Source organism: Pelmatolapia mariae, linkage group LG5 (genome assembly GCF_036321145.2).
Source record: "Pelmatolapia mariae isolate MD_Pm_ZW linkage group LG5, Pm_UMD_F_2, whole genome shotgun sequence".
Classification (NCBI taxonomy): Eukaryota; Metazoa; Chordata; class Actinopteri; order Cichliformes; family Cichlidae; genus Pelmatolapia; species Pelmatolapia mariae.
Window position 1 is genome coordinate 32701476 of NC_086231.1, and position 25936 is coordinate 32727411.

At 40.2% G+C, this 25936-nt stretch overlaps 1 protein-coding gene across 1 annotated transcript; it reads right to left on the reverse strand.

Moving 5' to 3' along the window:
• Positions 1-11797: 11797 nt before the first annotated feature.
• txnrd3 (thioredoxin reductase 3) lies at positions 11798-23173 on the reverse strand. Its single transcript, XM_063474808.1, has 16 exons — positions 22830-23173; positions 22181-22241; positions 21032-21141; positions 20260-20367; positions 19755-19827; positions 19536-19655; positions 19247-19389; positions 18778-18893; positions 17609-17834; positions 17290-17382; positions 16810-16886; positions 15135-15291; positions 14685-14792; positions 14336-14431; positions 14078-14212; positions 11798-12789 (listed from the first exon to the last, which is right to left on the reverse strand). Exons 1-16 carry the CDS (start codon positions 22944-22946, stop codon positions 12727-12729), a joined length of 1803 nt encoding a protein of 600 aa, XP_063330878.1. The 5' UTR covers positions 22947-23173; the 3' UTR covers positions 11798-12726.
• Positions 23174-25936: the final 2763 nt, after the last annotated feature.

Here is a 25936-nt window from a genome sequence, read left to right on the forward strand (position 1 = left end):
TTATTACTATTACTGAAGGTCCGCGGCTCCGAACCATAGTAAAGGGACCTCTGGCTAATACGTCGGGTTCCGTGTCGGCTCGTAGCCGAAAAATAGCTTTACTTTGTTGTCTGGGTCAAGTTTGAGACAGAGAGAGGCGTCGAAAGGCTGCTCCAACGGAACTTATTGTTTCGGAGGAAAACACGAACACAGTGTACAGTCGAGTCTTAATAGCTTACTTACAACTGGGCTCGTCAGGCACTCTTCTTGGCTGCAGTGGTTATTATTATATTTACATGCTTCCAGCTCCCGTTTCTGCTCGATGACAACTCTACTTTTCCCACTCTCCTTTTTCTCCCTCCACGCGCTCACAGACACATAACGGGTATGGCAGTCCATTCTCCCTGCAGCACGGACTACACTGCCCATGAGGCTACATTCTTTATGGCTATGCCTGTAGCATTCTGCCTATTAGCTTAGCACAACAACAACAACAAAAAGGCGCTCTCTCACCCAGGAAACACACAGTCCAGAGAGAGCGTCACCCTGTAACCATGGCAACCGTAACCAAAACCCAAACAGCCCTGACCCACGACAATATGAAACAGGAAAATACCGCCGTGTAATCCATTTGTTTCAACAAAGTAACTGTATTCTAAATACCACCTTTTTAAACGGTAACTGTAACGGAATACAGTTACTCATATTTTGTATTTTAAATACGTAACAGCGGTACATGTATTCCGTTACTCCCCAACACTGTGTTTAATTCACATTGTTTTCTTCTCTATCAGTACAGGAAGTATCCACATGAAAGGTGAAAAACACAAATGCGCTCTGCTATTTAGTTTTATTTGTTTTCTGTTAATTCAGTGGAGAAAACATACATGACAAAGAGCATCGTGGATAAACTTTAAAGTGTGATATCACCAGGAGGGTAAAGTTAAATCATACCTATGATGATATTATTTCTGACTATTCTATCATGTAATAACACTCATCAGACATAACATTTGAATTTCTGTTTAATCAAGTGTTAAAAGCATGGTGGATGAGTGATGACTGCCTATATACTGCCTATATGACAGTAACAAAGATTGGTTTGATCTTCAAACTTTTCTTCTGTATTTCGGACCAAATTTCAAGACAAAGTGAAAGCCTCTGTAAAAACATTATGTTTATTAATACTGACCTTTTTGTGATGTCGGTGAGAAATAGCTGTCCAAAGTTCCCACTGCCTGAAAATTCTTCAAGTTGGCCCTAGAGCTGTGAGATTTGCTACACATTAGCATGTTAGCATTTTGTTAGCATTTACTTGTGAGAGTTGACATACTCATGTTAGCATTTAGCTCAAAGCACCTCTGTGTAAATAAAGCATTATGGATAAAAATCTTTAGTACTGCATTAAGGTTATTGTAGTTAATTAAAACTAAAACTAGATGTGAAAAAACATTTTAATTAATTAGAAATTTAGAGAATTGGGAATTTTTATTTGTTATGCTAGTAGCAGCCAATTACCCTTGAGAAGCTAGCCTTGGCAGAGACAGGACTGATAAGCTCACTCCTTTCTCACTCCACACACTCACACTCCGAGTTTTCACAGTTGTAGTATTCAGGACCAGCTGGCCCTGACTCAAGTGACATCATTTGAGGTAGTCTGTATCAGACTTCAAGTCCATAGATAAAGCAAAAAGTAAGTAGAAGAAAAGCACTGGAACAGTTTCACAAACCTCTGTTTTTCTGCCTCTCGTCTGTCCAGCAGTTTGCTTCTGTACAATGAAAACAAAAGTGACATACTGCTGAGTGAAGGGAGAATCAATCTCAGTTTATGTGACCCAAGCCAAAAGCCTTTCCCTTACTAGAAAACCGGCCCAGAAAATTTATTGCAAACGCATTTCGTTTGCAGAAGAGGAGGATTAGGTGGAGGAAGAAAAGGGAGGAGAAGATCAGTGCCCTGGCTTCAGATCAGGCCACAGGTCAATCAGACTGAAACAGATACTCTGCTGTATATGTTTATTACAAACATCTTAACTAGAAAGTGCATTTTCTGAAGAAACTGCAGTGTGAATGCTTGAATCTGAATGTGTGCACTGAATTGAATTAATTGCTGAATTTTAAGTTAAAAATGTTGAATGAGATGAAAAATACAGAAATTTGCACCTGAAAACAAAAGTGCTGAAGTGCTAAAAGCTGACAACCACACAGAAGTTGGAAAAGAGCTGAAAATGTTTTAATTTTAAATTAGAAAAACATAAGAAATGAGAAAAGAAAATTTAGAGTCAGAAAACATCTGAATGAATATTAAAAGTTCATATTCTTTGAATAACTGAATGACTAAAATGCGATTCCTCCACATGGATCCACACAGTTTAAAAAGTTTGTATCTATGAGCTTTGAAAGACACGGTGCTGGGAACAGAAGAACGATGGCTACGTTTTGAGGGTAAAATGATATCTGTAGAGGAAACACTGTGGACACAGCAGCAGTTGAAAGAGAAGTGTTTAAGATGAATCTTGGCACAGTGAGAGACAGAGCTCGTTAGGCAGGCAGGTGTGAGCCTGGTTGCTATAGTGACTGCACCCAATGGCTCAGTACACACGCACACAGACATGCACCTCACTTTTGCTGCTTAAAATGAACAGAAAAGTCAGGCCGAAACAAATCGTTCCCAAATGAAAAGTACAAGTCGTATTGACAAAATTCTTTCACCGTGAGCGACGGCAACGTCTAGTCTACCTAATTCTCGGTTTTCATGCCTGTGGAGTTTATTATATGGACGTGGTGACAGTGGAAAGACACCATGCTCTTCTGATTTTCAAACGAACCTTCTGAGCCATTTTAACATTAGAGTCTATGGAAGAGTTGGAGGGATGAGGCTGCACATTGGTGACATTTATGACAGAACCATAACATCTAGTACAATAATAAACACATTGGATGAAAGAGGACAGCGATGGCTACGTTTTGAGGGTAAAATCATACCTGTAGAGCAAACGCCGCAGACACAGCAGCAGTTTTAAAAAAGATTTTAAGATTAATTTTCGACCTGCTTCCACTCTACCAGTTGAGCTGTCTCACTCTGGGGGCAACATTCCGTCCCATACACACCCATTATAAACTCTGAAACGGCTGAAAAAACATCATGAAACTTAAACTGGAACTGAAGAAAAAGTATAAAAGATATTGAAAAGATAAATACAAGTTGAATAGTTGAATGTCTTGTCTTCGTTTTAAAGTTTGAATGGTGGCTCTATGTCAACGTATGTAGAAGTAGTAGGAGTTTAAAAATGAGTGAGTTGAATGAGGATTTGAAGGGTCTCCCCATTGAAATACATGGGAAATTTTTGTTGAAAAAAGTTGAATAAAATTAAAAATATAAATGTTAAAAATGAGAAAAATAGAAGCAGTCATGTCCAAAAGAAGAGGAATCTAACGGTGTTTGAATGGTTTTTCTAAGTTGAACGGTTTTGAAGTAGTAGGACTACAAAAAACGTACGGAATAGATAATAATAATAAAATAGAATAACTAGAAAGTGCATTTTCTGAAGAAACTGCAGTGTGAATGCTTGAATCTGAATATGCACTGAAATGAACTAATATTAACCTAAAAATGTTGAATGAGCTGGAAAAAACAGAATTTTTAACCTGAAAACAAAAGTGCACAACCTTTGAAAGCTGATTTTTACACAGAAGAAGTTGGAAAATAGCTGAAAATGTTTTAAATGTAAATTAGAAAAACCTAAGATTCAAAGTCAGAAAACATCTGAATGAATATTAAAAGTTCATATTCTTTGAATAACTGAATGACTAAAATGTGATCCCTCCGCTTGGATCCACACAGTTTAAAAAATTTAAATGTCTGAGCTTTGAAAGACACACTGTTGGAAAGAGAACAACGATGGTGACATTTTGAGGGTAAAATGATGGCTGTAGAGTAAACACTGTGGACACAGCAGCAGTTGAAAGTGTTTAAGCTGAATCTTGGCACAGTGAGAGACAGAGCTCGTTAAGCAGGCAGGTGTGAGCCTGGTTGCTATAGTGACTGCACCCAATGGCTCCATACACACGGACACAGACATGCACCTCACTTTTGCTGCTTAAAATGAACAGAAAAGTCAGGCCGAAACAAAACGCTCCCAAATGAAAAGTACAGGTCGTATTGACAAAATTCTTTCACCGTGAGCGGCAGCAATGTCTAGTCTACTTAATTCTCAGTTTTCATGCCTGTGGAGTTTATTATATGGACGTGGTGACAGTGGAAAGACACCATGCTCTTCTGAGTTTCAAACGAACCTTCTGAGCCATTTTAACATTAGAGTCTATGGAAGAGTTGGAGGGAGTAGGCTGTGCATTGGTGACATTTATGAAAGAACCATAACACCTAGTACAATAGTAAACACATTGGATGAAAGAGGACAGCGATGGCTACATTTTGAGGTTAAAATCATACCTGTAGAGCAAATGCTGCGGACACAACAGCAGTTTAAAAAAAAGATTTTAAGATTAATTTTTGACCTGCTTCCACTCTACCAGTTGAGCTGTCTCACTCTAGCGGCAACATTCCGTCCCATACACACCCATTATAAACTCTGAAACGGTTGAAAAAACATCATGAAACTTAAACTGGAACTGAAGAAAAAGTATAAAAGATATTGAAAAGATAAATACAAGTTGAATAGTTGAATGTCTTGTCTTTGTTTTAAAGTTTGAATGGTGGCTCTACGTCAATGTATGTGGAAGTAGATACAGTTTAAAGAGGAGTAAGTTTAAATAGAATTTGAAGGGTCTCCCCATTGAAATACATGGGAAATTTTTGTTGAAAAAAGTTGAATAATTTTAAAAATATAAATGTTATAAATGAGAAAAATACAAGCAGTCATGTCCAAAAGAAGAGGAATCTAACGGTGTTTGAATGGTTTTTCTAAGTTGAACGGTTTTGAAGGAGATAGAGTACAAAAAACGTACGGAATAGATAAAATAGAATAAAGATTAGAAGAACAATACTGTGAATGCTTTTACAAGCATTCACACTAATAAAGATTAGAAGAACAATACTGTGAATGCTTTTACAAGCATTCACACTAATTAAACAGAGATATGTGACAGCGAGTGAGGACAGAGAGTACCTTCATGTTTGTCAGCACCTCAGAGTTTCTTACAGGAAACAGACACGTTTCCTGGTAAAATCACCATCAGTGATGACTTGTGTTCCAGGAAATGCAGTCAATATTAAATTAATAACTACAATGAGTTTGTTTCAGACATTAAGTCCATAGATAAAGCAACAAGTAAGTAAAAGGAGAGCACTGGAGCAGTTTCTCAAACCTCTGTTTTTCTGCCTCTCTTCTGTCCAGCAGTTTGCTTCAATAAATAATGACAACAAAAGTGACATACCACTAAAGAAAGCAGAATCCATCTCTATCTGCAATCCATCTCTGTTTATGTGACCCAAGCCCAAGGCTTCCCCCCTTACTAGAAAACCTGCCCTGAAAATTTATTGCAAACACATTTCTTTTTCGGAAGAGGAGGATTAGGAGAGAGAAGAAGAAGAAGAGGGAGGAGGAAGCTGACTCTGGAACATCATGTGCAAAAAGAACAGGCTGCAGTGGTTGGTATCAGATGAAAAGAGACCGTGTAAAACATTTACTGGTGGCTTGCTGGCATGCAGTTTATGTGAATGAATAGAATAAATTGTTTTAAATGTAATAAAACTCATTTTAAAGCAACAAATGTAGCGTTTCACATTGTATGCCAGTTTTTTCCTAGATGACGTTTAACTATAATCACAGTGTAAGCTTTTTCATGCGCAGACACCGATCAGGACAGGAGCATGACATTTGTGAGACCACACTGCCCTCTAAAGGCCAAAGAGTGTCATCAGCAGCAGGGTACAAATACAGACAGGACGAAATGTGATATTAGTTTTGGTCAGAATTTTCACAAGTGCAAGGGATTTTCAACATAGCATTAATTTCTAAACATACTAGTTCTCTTTAGAAAGCAACAATTATTTCAAAATAGAAATAACCAGACGACATTATTAGTGCCATGAAAAACTGACCTTTTTACTGAGCCTGCTGCTGTACAGTTATGTGCTTTAACTTCATAATGCCCAATGCTCGTAAAACTGATGCTCTGAGTTCTGAGTTTCCAAGTGTCAGTCAAGAAATTCAAAGAGAGCCAAACAGTACAGAAAAAGCCTGATAGAGGTAGGAAGTGAAAGATTTGAAAGACTCTGGAAAGAAAACAAGTGAGAGATGCCTCAGTGCATTAATGAAAGCAGAATCATGAAGACAGAAGGATGTGTGAAAACTGGGCCTCGGACGTCGCTTTGTCTTCCAACACAACAACAACCCAAAACATACATGGTGAAGAATGACCCCAAGAAGACCACAGTGAACATTCCTGACTGGCCTTGAATCCCACTAAAAATCTGTGGGATAAACTGAAGATCAAGATCAAGGCAGAGCAAAAATCTGGAGGAGCTTGAGAGATTCGCCAAAGAAGAGCGGGGTGGGATTGTTCAGGAGACGTGTGAGACTTATGAAAAACTGACTATGATCATTAGGGGGGGCTAATAACCCCTCCCCAATATTTTTATTGTATTTTGAAGAGAGAAACACAACACTAATTGTTCTGATTAAAAACTGTCAGTAGAGGATTCCAGGATCTCTCACATATATTGAGTCTGTTATCTTTGAGAAGTCTCAGTCTCTCCAGATGCAACATATTTACCATCCAAAGCTCAAATCAGTTTTCCCCCACTGCTTCAATATTATTAATTTTTGCAGTAACTATTCCAAACAGGATTGTGATCATTCATACTTGTTTACAGATGTCAAAGAGCTGATTCCCAGCTCTTCCCAAATTCTTCAGAGTAACAGTGAAAACTGGTCTTCCAATAAATGCATATCTTCCAATATCTATATATCTATATTACTGCTAATATATATTTTGTAATATATCTATATTATTGCTAAAGCACTGTCTGCATGGATGCAAACTGCATTTCGTTGCCTTGTACTTGTCACATGTGCAATGACAATAAAGTTGAATTCTGTTCTATTCTATTCTAATTCTATCATGACAGACAGGTGAAATATCAGTGTGAAGCCTTACTTTGGAGTTGGGTGCGTTTTCTGACATAATTTCACATTTGTAAGTATCCAATAAAACCCGGTGCAGTCATTTTGTAAACATTCTGTAACTGTGTAAATGAGGCACACTTATTTTCAACATAAAGATCCCTGATGTAGTTCTAGCCTCTCTGCTTCCAGAATTAAATGACAAAACTGACAAAATGTTTAGTCATATACACTGAAAGACATATACATATATATGACAAAACAATGACAAAAACTGTTAGTAGATGATTTCTTAACTGAAGTAGGGATTTTGAGCAGAGCAGGCGATGTTATTTCATTCTTACTGGGTTGATGGACTTGACAAAAAAAGACAAAGAAAACTGGGGCTGACCCTTTTGACCCTGGTAGTTTTGGGATTTTGTGAATTAGTTTTAAAAATGTAAGCATTCGAAATACAATTAGGATGTCAGGAAAAGCTGTATAAAAACTATTTGCTCTGTTTAACAGCAATTGAGAAATGCTTTTCATAAGAGGGCTAATAACTCTGTCCTCATATATAGATGAGATCAGAGCGCAGGTGAATCAGACTGTACGTTCAGCTCTGTCAGCACCTCAGATTTTCTTACAGGAAACAGACACGTTTCCTGGTAAAATCTGTATCAATGATGACTTCAGTTCCAGGAAATGCAGTTAAGATGAAATTAATCAATAACTACACAGAAAGGCATGTCATTGACCCGAGGTTACCTATTTGAAACTCACACACTGATGTGAACTCATTTTTATGTTGTGCGGGTTAATCATTTGCACACAAAAAAGTACAATAGAAAGTCTGGTCATTATGAGTGTGCAGTTATAACGTGAGATATGATTACATAAGCACGGGTTTCACCATCAGGTTAGCTGTGAGAAGGAGTGTGTTGAAATCAGCAAGTCATGCAGTACTGAAACTGCAATGATTTTTCATTTCTCATTGATTACCCTTCGCATATCATCAAAGGTTTCTATTTCCTGCTGGCAGCTCCCAGCTTCATCACCACCTCTTTACAAATGAGTCATTTTTAAAATGTAATGACAGGGCTCTTCGTTTCCTACAGACACACATTAGCCATGATACAGGAAGCAAGGAGATTTAAGTTGACTCAGTTGTGGTTTGTGCACATCTAGATATCTGTTTCTAATGTCACTTCCCTATTTGAGTGCGGTTGAGTAAAAAATAAAACACATTTTACTGAAACTGCAAGTTGGTTGTTGCAAGACCCTCTGAGAAGAAGGTTAAAAAACTGAACAAAAACAAAAACCCTACAAGACATTTTATCACTGTTAGGTTTATTTTGACCACTCTTGATGCATTAGATATACTATAAGTATATTTTTGTGTTAAACCCTTATATGGTACAGCTAAACATACCCACACAGATGGTTTTTTAACATCAATGCTTAATAAGAAGAGGCATGACATTAAAACACAAACACACAAAAGTGGCACTACAGTAAAAAGAAGCCCACTGATCAACCACAGTATTAAAAGCAGCTGCCTTCTGTTGTGTAAGTCTTGCACATGCCTCTATAATAGCACTGACTCACTGGGCATGAACATGGCCTCTCTTGGGACATGCTGTGGTGTCTGACATCAGGAAGTTGGCAGCAGAATCTTTGGGGCTTTTGAGATGCGAGGTGGAGCCTCAGGAGGCCTCATTTGGTTCCTTCCGAGAAGTTTTGGGCTCTTTTTTGTACCTTGGGCTGTTTCTGAGCAGCCTTTGTGCAAAGGACAGGTACGTTGCCATCATATACAAGCTGTTGTCACTGGAGAGTATAGGGTTACAGTGGGGGAAATAATCCTTCGATACCCTGTTAAACTGTAAGTTTGGTCACTTACAAACAAATGAGCCTTTTGAGAAACAATCTCTTCACTTGTTAATGGCCTTTATTCTGTTGCAGATTGGAATACAGTGAGAGCCAAAATACCTACAAATATTAAAAGAAGCTTTAAAGAGACACAAAACCAATACAAAGACACCACACAGCCAAAATGGGATCTAGAACAAAGACAGCGATGATGTCTGCCCATAATGACACATCAAACAAGCCCAACAAGCACCAAAAAGACTTCACACACTACACAAAACTGCAACATATAAAACTACCACAAAGAGACAAACAAGTACAAGTGATGAAAAACCAATTCAACCTAAAAAGAAAAGAGAAAAACCCACAAAGAGGTATCAAACAACTACAGAGAAATGCAAAAAGACAAAGATGAAAAGCAAACTTAATAAAAGCAAACGCACAAAGAGTCACAAAACAACTACAAAAAGATTCAGAATACACACAAAAGGATGCAAAACTACCACAAAGATGCACAAAACCCCTTAAAGAGATGAAAAATGCTAGCAAGGGACACGAACCAACTACAAAGAGACGCTAAGCAACTTCAAAGACATATAAATCACCTTTAGAGAATTGTAAAGAAAAACAAACAGAGATGGATTATACACAATACATTAAACAACTGCAAGCATAAAAAAACAGACATAAAAACAATTACAAAGGGATTTTAAACAACAAAGAAAGGTGGAATTTATTGTACATCTTCAAAGATGTACAATAAAAGTACACATAAGCACTACAAAGAGATGCAAAACAACTACAGAAATGGAATCGATCGACGAAAGGCACGAAGCGGCGTCACATAACTACAGAGAGATGCAAAATAACTTCGAAGGGGAAAAAATATCCATAAAAGAAACTATAAATACCCCCATATAAATCTATGATTATGTTTAATCAGTCACAAAAAAACAAACAAAAAAAGAGGCACAAATTGTCACAAAGATCAACAAAAGCTGTCTTTTAACTGATGGCTAATGTGTGCACTACATTGTAAATACAATGCAATTTCCATGGTATGATTTCAGTTCAGTACTGGGGTTGGAAACACCTTAAGTGAAACAGTGAGTTGGTTTTGAAGTTGTTTAGAATTTGCTCCACTGATATCAGCTGAAGGTCAGTTTCTCAAAGCAGCACTGATGGGTAAACTGGTAACCTGAGCTAGTGGTAATGTTATACACTCCTTCTTCATTCCTTTACATGCACAAATAAACTGTTCCTAAAGTGAGCATGATTCAGGTAGAAGGAAGTCAGGGACATTTCAGCTCAGAAACCAACACCAGAAGCTTCACAGACCTTTAGAGAGGCCTCTGTCTTTGTGTGCTTTTGGCATAACAAACATCAGTGAATCCCTGAGCTCACAACACTCCCTAAAACAAATGATTATCAGCCAAATAAAACTCATCAAAGCGCTCGTTGCCATGGCAGCCGTGCAGGTGACAGCGTTTTCAGATGTGAGCAGGTGAACCCAACAAAGGCTTCACACCAGCCTGGATGCTATTGATCACAACCGCCACTTGTGGAGGCTGAATAGTCCCACAGAAACCTGGAGGAAATGATGCTATTATCTCCCTGCGGCTCTCTGATGCAGGCCACATGAATAGGCTGACCACTTCAACGGGATGATTTTCATCTGGTGTACCTGTGTATATATACAACACGCCAAACATCCGCCTCTGCTTACTTCAGCACCGAGACCACTGGAACTATGTGGTATGACATAAATAAAAGGAAAACTGGATATTAACTCACAGAAAATATTTAATGAGTTCACTGCAAAAAGAAAAAATGTATAGATTAACTGCATTTTTAAAACCATTATAATTAGCTTTACTATGTATTGCTACATTTTTGGAGTATTTACATAATTCATTCCTTGCATTTTGACCACTATATGGTTTCCATGCAGGGTGATACAAAGATATGATTTAAGGGTGAAAGACTACATTCACCCTGGTTGGGGCTGGGTCTGCTCTGGTGTAGCTGCCTGCCGGCAGAGCCTGCAGGATCACCGCTGCAGCCCCTTGTGGCTGCTGGATGACCCCGGTCTTTTCTAGGTGGGTGCCACAATTCCCCCTGCAGTGGGCTGTGGCTCCCCACACCTACCTATTAAAAACTTAGATGGAGAAACCTTCTGAACACAAGCGCACATGGTGTGTTGTTTTTCCCCCAGCAGGTGATGAAGCAGATTTTCTGTTTTCTCTCTCTATCCCTCTTCTTCTGTTAACTTCCTCCCCAACTTCTCTTTCCTGTTCACCAGTCTTGATTGTTCTGATTCCAATAATGCAAAATGAAATAAATCCAATCAAATATGACTATTAAGTGGACCAGTATAGCAAAAGCTGCAATGGTCTAAAGGCTGCAAAGTCTGTTAACTTATGGATACTTCTTAAAATCAAAATTGTGTTCTCTCTTTTTTGGGCAGAAGGAAAAAAGATGTTTGCTGATGGTACTGCCAGGCTAACATGATTTTTTTTTTTTTTTTAATAATGACAAATTAAAAAGTGTGGTGTGCTACTGATCTAAAAGCAAAGTTTAAATCTCTTGCATTGTAGTTAAAGTCCCATTTTAACCAGTTCACACCATGTACACCAGTTTATTGCCAGTGTTGTGAATATCAGTCCAGTTAAATCCTATGACATTTACTAAGCAGCATATCCTTCAGCAGAAACACTGAAGTTTAATGGAAAACTATCAAGTACCATATGACTAAGAGTAACTTTTTTTTTTATTTTTTACATTTATTACTGTTGAACTAGATGGAAATCTGTGAGCAGGTTCTCTTATTTCAGAATCCTCATTTCACACAAACTGGGTCACACAAGTCAAAGGCAGACGAAACCTGAAGATAGACATGCCTTTATTTAACGCTGAGTAGTCTCTACAAGTTCCACACAAACAAACAAGCCATTTATACAGATGAAACGTTGTCGACAGCAACGGGAGCGCTGTCTTCCAAACGACACATGAGACAGCACAATGCAACAAGCAGTCATTAAATTACAAACTGAGTAAAAACACGAAAAGAGCAATCCAGGTGGAAACTTGCCATTCGCTTATTTGAAACAGTCTCCAGGCTCTTGATGCATCACAGGTTTCTCTTGAAAACTGAAAACTCTGGTGCTTCCACAAAGCAAAGATAAATATTGACAAAGACATGTATATTCATATAAGTCAACTTATAAACCTGTACGAAGGATGTATGGAATGATGAAGGCATGGTGCTAACCTATGCACGCACCAGAATTGTGCATCCTTTCAAACGCTGGTAATGAGCCAATTTATAATAGATGAATCTGGGGGGTGGGGGGGTTGGACGAAAGGTTCGGGCCACCATCAGCTGCTTCTACAGAGGGACATCGATCCTTGCCCACCTAACTATTTGAGGTTACGGGTAAGGACGTCAAAAACAGCCCAAACACACACTCGGGAATGGTGTGTGTTTGGGCTTCTCCGAGAGTGACACGCTGGTGGGGCCCAATAGAAACATCAGCAGAGTAACCCCGCTGTTCAGCAGGCAGCTTTCACATCAGACTCCTTCAGCCAGAGCAGAAGACACGCAGATCTTCAGCCTTGACCATCTCCATTTACCTCGTAGCTCCCAGTCACACCGAGTGTTTTACATGTTCAGGTGCTCCTGAGAAATAAATGCCCTGTAAAGGGAGGGGCTAGAGGTGAGGCTGAAGTTAAAGGTTGACTGGGAGTCAAGAGGAAAAGGTTTAGTAGGGGAGTCTAACGTGAGAGCAGCCTGCTAAACGAGCAGGGTTTAACCTCAGCAACCGGACTGTGTGATGTCTCCACCAGAGCTCCTGGTCACCTCCAGAGTGGTAAAGACCTAGAAGGTAAAGAGGACACAGGAACATAATTAACATCTTTAATGCCACAGGCATATTCTCATTGGTTGAAAAGGGATCGTTCTTAGTTCTGTTTGTTTGTTTGTTTGTTTATCTACAGCCAAACATGAAACTTCACACCAGGCTGTCACATCAATGCACTGTGTTTGTTTCAGATGAACATATTTGGGCTAAACAGTCAGAAAATAGAAATAAATACGATGTAAACCCCTCAAACAAGAGGATCCTCAGCAGCCTAATGCACTGCCATTAGCACCAGCACGAATTAACATAATGAATAATCATGTCCCCTAATTACACCAATTATTCCCAAGCGTGCATCACCACACACACACACACACACACACACACACACACACACACACACACACACACGCACAATATTCAAACAATTCAGACACTGATTGTTTAAGATCTACCAAGTGCTACACACGATGAATATCCTGTTCCAGCCCAAGATAAAAGTGTGAGACCACTAAAGACAGACATGCAAGCACTTTAAACAAGCCGTCTATGGCTGCTCTTTGGACCTGGTGTCTTATCCTGGCTGTCTGATAGGACAACTGCAGACATACACAGCTTTCTTTCTGCCTTCAGCATATTTGCTGTGCAGTTTCTGTGCTAAAGGCAGCTCCAGTGTCATTTCCTGTTCTTACTGGCTTGACGAAAGTACTATTGCAACATGCTGTGGAAATTAACAGTTATTAGCTGTCATACTGGACCTGGAGTGGTTTGACACTAAACTGTGCAGTCTGCCTCAATGAAAAACTGTGATTCATTTTACCGTTACTAAAACTTTGCTGAAATTATAGAGAACAGAAGGAACTGAAAACACTCTGAAAAGTTCATGACTCAAAACCGTGGAAAATAACTAAATCAAACAAAAAGGGGGAGAGGGGGGAGACAGAGAGAGAGACAGGAAAACCACACCTTTGACCTTTAGGTCAAGGTCACTGAGATTTAAACTTCTCTCAAGATTTTTAGTAGATATACTTGTGGTATCAATTTAAAAATCCTGTGTCGCCTTGTTCTCATTCAGTTTGGTGTCCATGCCATATGCCAACCCGGCAGGGTGGCGATAACTTTTACAGATGGCCTGGGTTTGGACCGATTCTCGGATGCTGGCTACGTGTCTCACAAAAAAAAAAAGAAAACAAAAAAAACAAAACCCCAAAACCCCATCCTAAATAAATAAACGCAGGATCTGAGGCAGTCCACTAATACAGGAAGATACCTAAGTAAATAAAGTGGCAGCATTGTCTTTTTTACCTCAGCACAGGTTGGGTGGATGCCGATGGTGGTGTCCAACTGTTCCTTGGTGACACCACACTTCATGGCTGCACCGAAACCCTGCGTCACCTCTCCTGCATTCGGTCCTAGGTAGTGGAAACCGATGACTCGATCCTGCAGAGTGGCATAAACAATATAAAAAAAAAAAAAATCAAAAAAAAAATCAGCAGCTCAGGCTGGTGGCTGCCACAGATTCAGGCACATTTGTCGGTTGCATTTTAGTTGCTCTGATCTTACGTTGTCTAGTTTGTTGCAGATGATCTTGGCGTAGCATTTGTTGTTGTCCCTGCCGGGCACGGTGAACTCCAGAGGCCAAAAGAGACTGTGATAAACCTGAACATGAGACCAGAAACACATGAATGTAAAAGCTTCAAAACAAATGCCGTTCAGCTGTCCAACGCCAGCTCGCATTCATAGATGTACTGAAGAGTTTGTATGACTGGAATAAAACACTAAACGCATGCATTTGCTTGATGGCAACCTGTGACAACCAAGTAAGTCAGAGACAGTTTCATTCAATCTGAAAGCAGCGACCAGAGCGCGCAGTCAGCCGAGCCTCGTCGGTCATCAATAATTCAGCTGTTACCTCGAGGTTTTCCTCGCCGTAAAGCTCGATGGCTTTCTCCTCTGGCAGACCGCAGGAACCATACTCCAGCGGGGTGAAGACTGTGGTGGGAACATTGATGTAGTCACACTGCAAAAAACAGCATTTGGTTAGTGATTAACAAAATCTTGTTATGGAACACCAGATTCATCATGTGGAGCACAAAACACTCTGACCTTTACGTCCTTCCCTTTCAATGGCTTACTTCAGATTTTAACACTATACCTCTTTAAAATAAGATTAGTCTTAAAGTGAATGGCACCTTAACATTCACTTTCCATCCTACGAAACAGGTCTTTATGCACCTTAAATAGGTACTAAGAGACCATTCAGACACTTTATGTCTGGTAGTATTGAGTTGGTTGTAGTTTAATGGACAAATAGATTTTAGAATGACAGTCAGAAATCATGACACAGTCACGTTGTACTTACTTTGACCGTTGATCCTCCGTAGAGGCGTCGGGCCAGCAGCTTGCCAGCCTGGATGGCTACAGGTGTCAGCTCCCACTTGCCTTCCAGAATGTCGCCAATGGCATAGATGTGGGGCACGTTGGTCTGCTCTTCATCATTCACAGGAATTTTTCCATTCCTGCAGGATGGGATCATCGAGCATACATTTAAGACTTTTATCCCGTTTTGTGACTTCAAATTAAATATCTGAGTGTTGAAGTTCAAAGTTAAGTGGGTGTAACAATAATAGAAAATTACACATTCATTTTAACTGAATAAACAGATATTTTCTTTATGATAAATCTTTACAATAAGCCTGACATTGTGTAGATGACTGGGGACAGTTATAGAAAGCACCAAAAAGAGTTATACACTCAGCAAAAAGCCTGCAGAAAACAAGGTTAAAGAGCACCACACAGATAAACGTTTATGCGGTGTGTCAGTGACAAAGCAGAAATGGATAACTGGCTATGAGGTCATTCATGCTTAGCCAAAAGGAGAAGCACACTTGTAGTAGTATCCAAATCACTGGCAGTATTCTACACTGCGCAGGAGCAGAACAGCCACAGGCCCCTGAGCACAGAAGCCCTCTGGCTAACGCTGGGCTTCAACTAAAAATTGCTATGGTCATGAGACGGGGCCATATGACTCAGAACACTCTTTAAAGCTGGACTCATGCCGTCTTAATCCCTGCAGGCCTCACAACACAGGCTCAGCCCTTCAGTTATTCACACAAGAGTGGAAAGAAAGCCTTATAGAAAACACTGCAATTCTATGCTGGTATCAACAGCATCAATAATGAACTGCAGAAGGTGTCAGTCTGTAAGAATGTTTTTCCAAACCTAATTTTATACTTTTACTCTTTCAAAAACAAACAAACAAACAAGCGCACTCAGAACAGAAAGCCTTTTTTAATATAGATACTTCCTTTGTTCTGTCACTTAATACCAATGTGATTTACAGCAGTGTTCTCATCTTACCCACAAGCCACCCCTCACCTCCCCACCAAACTCCCCCAACACTCACACCACGCAGAGAGCCCTGAGCAGCAAGAACTGCTGAATCACCGTGACTGTACTGCGAGTATTAAAGGGACAGGGGAACATGCGTACAAGCACTCAGAGAGCAAATCAAGCCAGCTCACCCTGGGTGGTGTTTACTTTTAATTGTATTTTCTGTATATTCACTGTGTTTTCTTTGGTCTTCAAGAAGTTTGCAGTGCAGTAAAATATTATACTATAGTATATTTCTATCTCATTCCAAGATATAACACATTTCGGGGCCAATTGAACAGAAAGACAGATGTGAAATGTAAATGTGAGGTCAAAGGTCAGGTCTCACATGATATTTGGATGCAGACTTTTAAAAATAGTTTTAAAGATGAGACATTTTATGAAAGTTTGATCTCTTTTGACCTTGAAGGAGAGGCCAGAGGTCAAATTGGCAGGCTAATACCATATAAAGATTTTAAAATTTCCATGTGTTGGCAATACACACCAGATTGTCACAATCATAGTTTGTAAGACCTCGACCCCACTGTACATGCCTACAGAAGCCACAAAAAAGTTTGACCTATCAAGTTTGATTATGATTTAATGACACATGCAAATACACCCAAAACACGGCCTCCTCGGCAGTAACAACATACTGAACTTACTTTGGGTTAACTTTGACTCCTGCCTTGTCCAGGCCGAGCTTGTCTGTGCATGCGTCTCTGCCCACTGCGATCAACACCTGAAGAATACAAAAAACCCAGCTTGTTAGCTTTAATACAGTTTGATATTAATCCTTTGTCACTGCCAATTGTTCCAGAGACATGGCATCTTCTCAACACTAACATGAGAGCTGATGATTACATGGCAGTATCTCAACATATCACAGATTATGTAAAATCATCATATATTTGGTTGAGTTAAACTGTAAAAATGGGGGTTTAAAAAAAACAAAACAAAAACAAAGTACCCTAAACACTACGGAGCCCGATTAATATTAAAATGACCACAGAACAGTGATTATTGCAATACTAAATGTAGTTCCTTTCACAGAAATAAGCTGTGAGAGAAACCGATTACTCTTGTGGCGGAAATACATGACGACGGAGCAGAGAGGGGTGAAGGAAAACCGAAGCGATACATACAGTGTTGTACTCTCCCTCGATGATCTCGTCAGTTTCTGTGGACTTTGCGGTCACCTTCAGCCTGCCAGGAGTTCCTGCTTCAAGCTCCTCTATCTGACACACATAATTGAAGAGAAAAGGCTTAAAACATCATTCATCTATATGCTGATCAGAGTCTACTGACCACCTCCTGTGTTCACTATAAATCAAAGGCTTTTAATGTTGACCTATTAAGCACATGACCTGACAACATTGAAGATTACAGCTATTACCATTGCATGTAGGCATACTCTGAGATCAATAAGCTAAATCACAAACAGCAGGTTGTGTTAACGCTCACCTTTGTGGGTACATATTTACGGAGGAACTTGACACCGTGCCCCTCCATGTGTTCGCCAGCGCGGTTGGCCATGTCCTGGTCGAAGCCCCTCAGCAGGATGGACCGTACCATGACGGTGACGTCGAGCCCGAGGCCGGCCAGAAAGCCGCCACACTCCAAAGCCACATAGGACGCTCCGATCACCAGAGTTTTCCCCGGGCAGTAAGGCAACGAGAAGAGGTCATCACTGTAAAAAAACAAAACAAACAAACAAAAACAAGGTGAAGTTAAAGCAGGTTTTTGTGCAGCTAGTTTTGCATACAAAGAATTTAGCAGGTGTGACACTGTCTTCTGCTGATTCTGATCTAGATCTTCAGGTTATTTCTTCTTTTTACCTCACAGGGTGTGGAGAGATGCTGTCTAATCCTTATTTAAAGCCTTGAGCCACACTGCGGATTATTTAATAGAACAAGGTTCATGATGTTGCTCAGTGCTGCCCTGCACTATGTTCCTACAAGCTGGTCACTCAAAATTTAAATTCATTTCTTTTTTTCAAAGATTTTCAAATAAATAAATAAATAAATAAATATTTCATGTCACAACAAATAAATCCAACCATATCCCGTATTACTGCTTATCCTATCTGTTTTCAGGTGTGAGCTATAGGATGTGTAGCTTAATTTCAGTAGCTGACAACAAAAGTACCAAATCTGGCTGACTGTCCAACAACAGCTGTGAGATCCGAAGAGAATCCCCGAATAAACCCTACCAAGCCCAGGCTTGTTTCTTACATTGTTCAGAGAGCTCTGGTTTAAGACCTTGTGGAATAAATGAGCCTCTCTGCCAAGACAGGAGCATAATCATCAAAGACACCTGAGGATAATGTCACGTCAGCATTCACAGAGCAGGCAGACAGACGGCTGCTCTGAGGCACAACAACCTGCTGGATCATTAAAGGGCAGGTTTGTTTTCAGAGATCACACCAGGGCTCGCAAAATCGCCCGTAGGGCTATATGATAACCCGACGGGCGATTTTGCGAGCCCTGCACACCCTTAGGAACTGACACTTATTTCAGACACCCATGAACCCATCCACTGGTCTAAAAAGGAGCTCTGGATGGAGCTTCAGTCACTCACACACACTATAACATAATTTGTCAGATTCTGTGTACACTGCACAGTGCTGTCACCTGGTGATGCAGTACTCCTTGTCTCCGGGAACGCCCAGGTAACGTGGCCTCTCACCCGTAGCCAAAACAAACTTGGCTCCTGTGTAGAACGTCTCCTTCCCTCGTTTGTTTGTAGCCTGTCAGGAAACAAACAGATATTTGACACACAGGCAACATAACAGGAAGTCTTTTCAATGTAGTGGATGTTTCTAAAACATCTGCTTTTTGTGCAACTAGTGAGGTGATTGCAATGACAGCCAAAAACTTCTAAACACCGATAAGTATTTTTGAAAAGCCTGTTTAGGACACACAAAAATAACAGTTAATTCAACAGGATGATTTCAAAGCTGACAGCTTACACAGATTAGTAAACAGGTTGTGAGATGGTAACATGAGCAAGCAGAGAATGAAGACTTTATTAAGTTATGAAACGACTTAACCTCTGCATGAGTTTACTGAAGATTCGTTTTCATTTAAAGCAGTCGGTTACCTTGATTTTGTGTGGTTCCACAAACTCTGCATAGGCATTGACATAGTTGACATTCTTGTCCCTCAGTGATACCCTGTAGCCCCAGTTCAGGGAGCCAATGTAGTTGTTAACAGCAGTCTTCATCGTATCCCAGTTGTGTTTCACTGAAAACAGAAACAGACACTCATCAGTAGAAGCAGTTGAAAGACTATGGGGTGCCTCCTAAATGGGCTCGCCTCTGATTTACCACGGCAAGCTGGTGTGATGTCACCCCTGCGTGACCTCCTGGGTCGGTCCCCTGAGCCCTCACCTGTCTCATCGAACTCCCAGCCGAACTTGCGCGCGTCCTGCATGGCCGTGGACAGCAAGGCCGTCTGGTGCATCAGCTTCTTGGGAATGCAGCCTACGTTCACACACGTTCCTCCAAGACCTGATCGTCACAGCCAGAGCACAGTGAAACTGTCATTTAGCAGCCACAACAGATCCAGACAAACCCTGCGTCAAGTCTTACTAAAAGGAAGTAACATACCCCAAGTGGTTCCTTTTGGTGTGGGCACAACGTAGTCCAACACCATGACCTTCTTCCCCAGTATAGCAGCTTCCTGTTGTTACAAGAATATATCTTACTGCTGTGTTGCACAGTTTTATGGAGCAAACAGAAGTGGTGTAAGTGAATTACATCATCAGCAATAGTTTCACACTAGTTCTGAGAAATCACCAACAACACCACAGATCAAGAACCACCTTGCACTATATTTCATTATGATAACACATTTTAGCCTTTCCCAGGTTTCTGTTTTCCTGTCATTTACACTAGTATTCTAGTTTCTGTCCTGTGCCCTGTTTATCATATAAGTGTGTCAAAATCCCGCTAACAATCCTCCCAGAGACAAAGCCTGCAAATGTCTGAAATCCTGCCGGTGACCAAAGTTACAGCTGCACCCCCACACAAGTACAAAAGCACGGCTGTCTGTGGGATCCCCAGTTCACACAAAGCAGTCAAATCGGAGCTAAATACTGAATTCTGACATCACCTTTGAGCAGGCCAAGCCTCCAGAGCCGCCTCCGATGACGATCAGGTCGTAGTCGTAGTCTTCATTATCGCCGTTAAGCAGCTGCTGCAGGCTGCCGTCTTTATGGGCCTGACACAAACAGCAACACAACGTTTGTTACTGTAGCACTTGGCAATGCTAATCATTTCAAACACAGTTACAATTAAAAAACAAACAAAGGGTACACTGAGCTTTTTCATACCAGGTGTTGCTATTAACAGATATCCCAGTACAAGTCGGATATTAGCACTGCCATCCATTATCTGATGTGGATTCGTATGAGCAGTGTGTTAAGCGAGAGGTAAATTTTGCCCTTCAAGTCTCCGGGGGATGCTACCGGTCGGGATAACATTATTATTTACAAGTAACTAGGTCTACAAAGATTAGCTACAGCCATTTTACTGAATGTTTCTGAATATTTTCATTAAAGTTTTTATACAGTGGTATTTTTTTCTATTTCTTTTTCTTGCAGCTGTATGAAGTGTGTATGAGACGACATAGCCCACCCTGTTCATGCACCCATATATCTTTTTTCTTTTTTACATTTTCAATGAGTTTCTCACAGCTTGGCTTAGTGGCATCATACGCTGACAACCACATGGTTTGTTTTCGCCTCTTTCCAGTTGTGACAAAAATAACCAACCTATTTCTGTTATGAGAAGAGGCCATTATGTCATATTTATGCCACAAGAAAAAACAAAACAAGAATGAGTGTTAGTTACATCTAAGCTGCAAGACGACTTTCATTGCTTACCTGTAATGTTTTGTCACAGCCACCGATGTGCTTCTTGTTGATGAAAACGTTAGGAACCGTTTTCTGTCCGGTCATCTCAAGCAGCATCTCCTGGTAGCTTGTCCCATTATCTGAAGGAGGGGGGAGGGGGGGGGGGGGGGGGGGTATGCATGGCAACAAGTTTTTTTGACATGCTGAAACTTAGCCATGCATTGTGTGTTTATACCATCTTTGATGTGCAAATGAAATACAAACAACAAAAGGGAAGAGTAAACCTGTAATGTGTACTGCTGTAATAAACAATTTCCTTAGCTGATCCTGTGCTGACTTTCACTGCACATTATGACCAATTATAGCCTCTGGTAATTAAGTTTGTTAGGTTTTCCACCGATTAACGTTTAACATCCACCGCGTGCAAACCATCTCTAGCATTAAACCTTGGTAATTAACTCAGCAAGACAGGAGCAGTGAGGTACAAGTGCACTGAGATAATGGCACAGGGCCATCTCCGGTGAATGACTCAGCACATTTTGTGCTTCTGCAAAGCCAGCCCAGACCGTGTGGACCAACACGGTGAACCAGTATAGGACAACGTTTCCGATATGTGAACAGAAAACCGAATTCACTACTGTGAAAATGTTATATATTAAATTAGGGGCTTTGAAACTGACAGCACAAAGCAAAATGTACATTAAACAGGAAGAGGCTTTCAACAGACAAATTAGAAACACAGGCCTTAAACAAGCAGCTGGACTGTCATGAGTGAATTATTAAAAACCTACACTAAAATGTTAGCATAGCCAATAAAGCGAACAATAAACATGTATTGTTTTAGTTATATAATCGCTACCAGGTCACAGAAAAAGATGGTCAGTCCCCTGTTTATACCTGCATCTTTGTAACTTATTTGCTGTAAGAAGTGATACACATTTGTTTTGCTCAAAAGAATCTGCAGTTTTAAGCCTTTAAATGGAAAACTTCATACAACACTATAGCTAACTATAAAGCACTTACTTTACAATACTTCCAGCTGTTTTTTATATAGTTATTCACAATCTGAATAATACACATAAAGCTACTTATGGGCAGCCATAGAGTGTAACAGCTGCTGACAAACACATTAAATATCCCTCACAGCAGCTATCAGTTACCTCACAATGCTCGTCTTACCCATAAGATCCAGCTCCACCACATTGCACTCGACTTGCAGTTCTTTGAACAAGTCTTTCACCTGAAAACACAAATAAGTTAAAAGATTAATCCTACATCAAGCGCACACAACATTGTCCACACGTTAGAACATTTCATACTAACAAATATTTCATCTTGTAACTGTCAGGTAAGCCTTTGTGTCCAGGTTATGGCGGCAGAAGGCAGCATTTTAAAATGGGAGAAAAGCATTAATTTTAAATAAATTAGCGCAGCTTTGCAAATACAGTGCGTTCAGAATTTACAGCACACTGTAGCTAATCACTAGAGGAGTTAACTAAGAACAATATGATATGTAAAGCTGACTTTTCAAGAACTCGTTTAGAGGCGGCTAAAGCGTCCCAGGCTTAAATATATAACACTGGACAGTCATCTTCCGCCATTGTCGACCTAACGTAAATTACATTAAAGGCTATGCTGTTCGGTTTTGTTTTTGTCATTTAGCGAGCTTATGCGTAATAGTAAACTTCTAGCCACCAAAGTTGATGACTGCACTAACGCAGCAAGGCCAACCCAGCAATTAGACCAAGCCCGTGTACTTCGCGGGAGAAGGTGGAAGTTTCTGACCGGCGCGGAGCCTCTACCGCCTACGACAAACCAAACGCCTTACCTTTACACAAAATGGGCAGTAGCTTTTGCTGAACACAATCACTTGATTGGAGTCGATAAGCTCTTGTATCTGAGATTTGAGTTCCTTCTTCCCGCTGTCATTTTCGACGGGAGGCATTTTCGAGATATTTCCGTCTGCCTGCGCAGGGCAAGCTTAGGTAGACGGCTGGCTACGGCTGGTGGAAAAAAACGAACAAACCGCCTCTCTCTGTACAAACTCGAGAACAGATCTGAATCTCTCGAGTCTGTTTCCCAGAGAAAGTACTTCTAAAAAATATACTCGAGCCGCGGGTCTATCCCCGGATCTACTCCCTTTGCTGTCACCAGCTAGTCTACCAACCGCGCCAAACGTCTTTTACTATTTCTTGTCTCGTTACGGTGGGTGCGCTCGATCTGAGTCACCGCGCTCACCGTGAGCTCCCTTGCTAATCACTACGGGCAGGAAGAACCCCTCCCGCTCGGGAAACCTCGTGCTATAAAACGCATCTACCTATAAACGTCACAGGGTCGGCTAATTACATGCCGTAAAGTACAAGAACTGTTATGCAATCAAAATATTCCGCTTAAAATAAAGTATTTCAGAATTAAACGCGCATCTACGTAAAAAATAAGTAGCAACTGTCAGTTAAGGGGACGCTAACACAAGTTGGGGGCCTACAGGCGTCTCCGGAAGACAGCTAATCCTAATTCAAGACAGGAGTGAATGGAAGAGGAGCTGTACAGGAATGTACTGAGGTATTGTTGACGTTTGACAGCAACAGAAAGCTAAGTTGACAACCGTGTGAGCCCCTAGCCCCTGAGTATTTCAGCATTATTGTGAATATTACTTGTCTAATTGTGAATCCTGTAACGCTTACAGGCTGGTGTCTACCGCCATCTGCTGGTAAGTGTGCAACAGGTACATTTTCGCCGTAATAATTTTCCAGGTTCTTCCTTCTTAAACGGTCTATTCCTTCCTTTTGTCACAACTTCCCATGGCAAACTCCAGATGTCCACTCTGCAGCACAATTTCTGTTAAAAGTTCAGTAACCCTAATAATAAAACGTCATGTCTTAAATACACTTTAATTTAAAATAATAAAAACTACGTAAACCAATATTAATACAAATATTTTTCTCTCGATTTTTTTGGTTTCTGAAGAAAGAACATAGACAAGATGATAGATTGATAAAGACATGCATAAATCAATATTTCAATTCTGTTTTATTCATATAGCACCAAATCATAACAACAGTCGGCTCAGGGTGTTTTATACTGTAAGGTTAAGATCCTACAATAATATAGAAGCAACATAGAAAACCTCAACAATCAAATGGGCCTCTATGAGCAAGCACTTGGTGACAGTGGGAAGGAAAAAAATCATTTTAACAGGAAGAAACCTCAATTAGAAACAGGCTCAGGGAGGGGTGGGCATCTGCTGTGATTGGTTGGGAGTGATGAGAGGAAGACATGAAAGAAGACACACTGTGCAAGAGAACCAGAGATTGATAATAGCAGCAGGCCAAGACTATTGCAGCATAACTAAGGGAGGATTCGGTGTCACCTGATCCACCCCTAACTATATGCTTTAGCAAAAAAGGAAAGTGTTAAGCCTAATCTTAAAAGTAGAGAGACTATCTATCTCCTAAAGGCAAAATGGGAGCCTGGAAGCTGAAGTCTCTGCCTGTGAATTCATTTTCAAATAAGCCCGTTGTGTCATTTTTGTTTAACATTCACAATAAAAGTCATAACCTGGTCAAAAATGATTCATGTTATTTTTATAGTATAGTGTTACTGGAGGCTAAAGTAATGCCATTTAGACCAAATATCTAGTTAGAGACCATATTTATAAGATTTTTAGGACAGAGTACAATGACCTCAGTTTAATCTAAATTTAGGGGCAGGAAATTAGAGGTCATCCAGGTCCTTGTGTCTTTAAGACATTCCTGCTTTTTAACTAATTAGTGTGTGTCATTTGGCTTTATGCATAGATAAAGTCGGGTATCATTTGCATAGCAGATGCCTTGCATTGAATGATACTGTCTAAGGCAGCGGGCCCCAATGTCTGTGAGTCGTTTGGAGAGTTGAGGCTCGGGTGTGAAATTTATGGTTTTCAAGGTTTTTATCGGTTTTTAGCATTATTTTTTAATCATTTTTATCATTAACTCTGTTTCCCTGGCTCTTTTCCCATGTGTTATGAATAAATCTTTTTTTTTTTGGTACCGGTACTGGTTTTATTTTGTTGTATTGATGTATTTATAATATTGTCGGACATAAACTGGTCCGTGGCGCAAAAAAGATTGGAGGCTGCTGGTCTAAGGCACAGATGTCAAACTCCAGTCCCCGAGGGCCGGTGTCCTGAAACTTTTCTGTGTGTCCCTGCTGCAACACAGCTGAATAAAATTAGTAGGTCATTAGCAAGACTCTATAGCAAGTCAATAGCATACAATAGAGTCTTGCTAATGACCTACTAATTTTATTCAGCTGTGTTGCAGCAGGGACACGTAAAAGTTTCAGGACACCGGCCCTCTGGGACTGGTCTAAGGGAGGCATGTATTATGTAAACAGAATTCGTCCTCGCACAGGATAATTAACCTTTCTGTGTGACGAAGACTCTTCATTTACATGAACAAATCAGAATTTTTTCGATCGATATGAGTCAAACCACTACAGTGCAGTACCTCAATAGTGTGGAAAGCTGCACTGAGGTCTAAAAAGAGAAGCACATAGATGAGTCCACTGTCAGAGGCCATAAGAAGATCACTTATAACCTTCACTAATGCTGTTTCTGTGCTGTGAAGAGCTGAAACTTTTTAAATAAACCATTCATCTGCAGATGATTAGTTAGCGGTTTTATACAAATTAGGGCTACATTAAGAAAAAATATACATATTATTGATCATTTTGAGAAAAAAGTCAAAAAAAGTGTGGAGGTTACAGTTGCTTCAAGCCAAAACTGTCTGCTATACAATCTACAAAATGGCTTGTGTAGATGAGTTACTGAAACAAATTGATCAGTTGTCTTGTGACACAACATACTTTAGTGTGTGAGGGTGTAACCATCGATATCCTTGCATCTCTCCACTGTCAGACATTTCATTTTGTACAAATCAGCTCTTCCACATCTGA

Bases quoted from the DNA above. Each gene is read 5' to 3' on its own strand.
- txnrd3 (XM_063474808.1), bottom strand. From the start codon at position 22,946: ATGCCTCCCGTCGAAAATGACAGCGGGAAGAAGGAACTCAAATCTCAG. The intron at 19,828-20,259 runs GTGATGTCAGAA...TTGTAACAACAG, and splicing joins GAGGCTTGGCCTGCTCAAAG to GAAGCTGCTATACTGGGGAA. The intron at 18,894-19,246 runs GTAACCGACTGC...GTTTCCTGACAG, and splicing joins TGGAACCACACAAAATCAAG to GCTACAAACAAACGAGGGAA.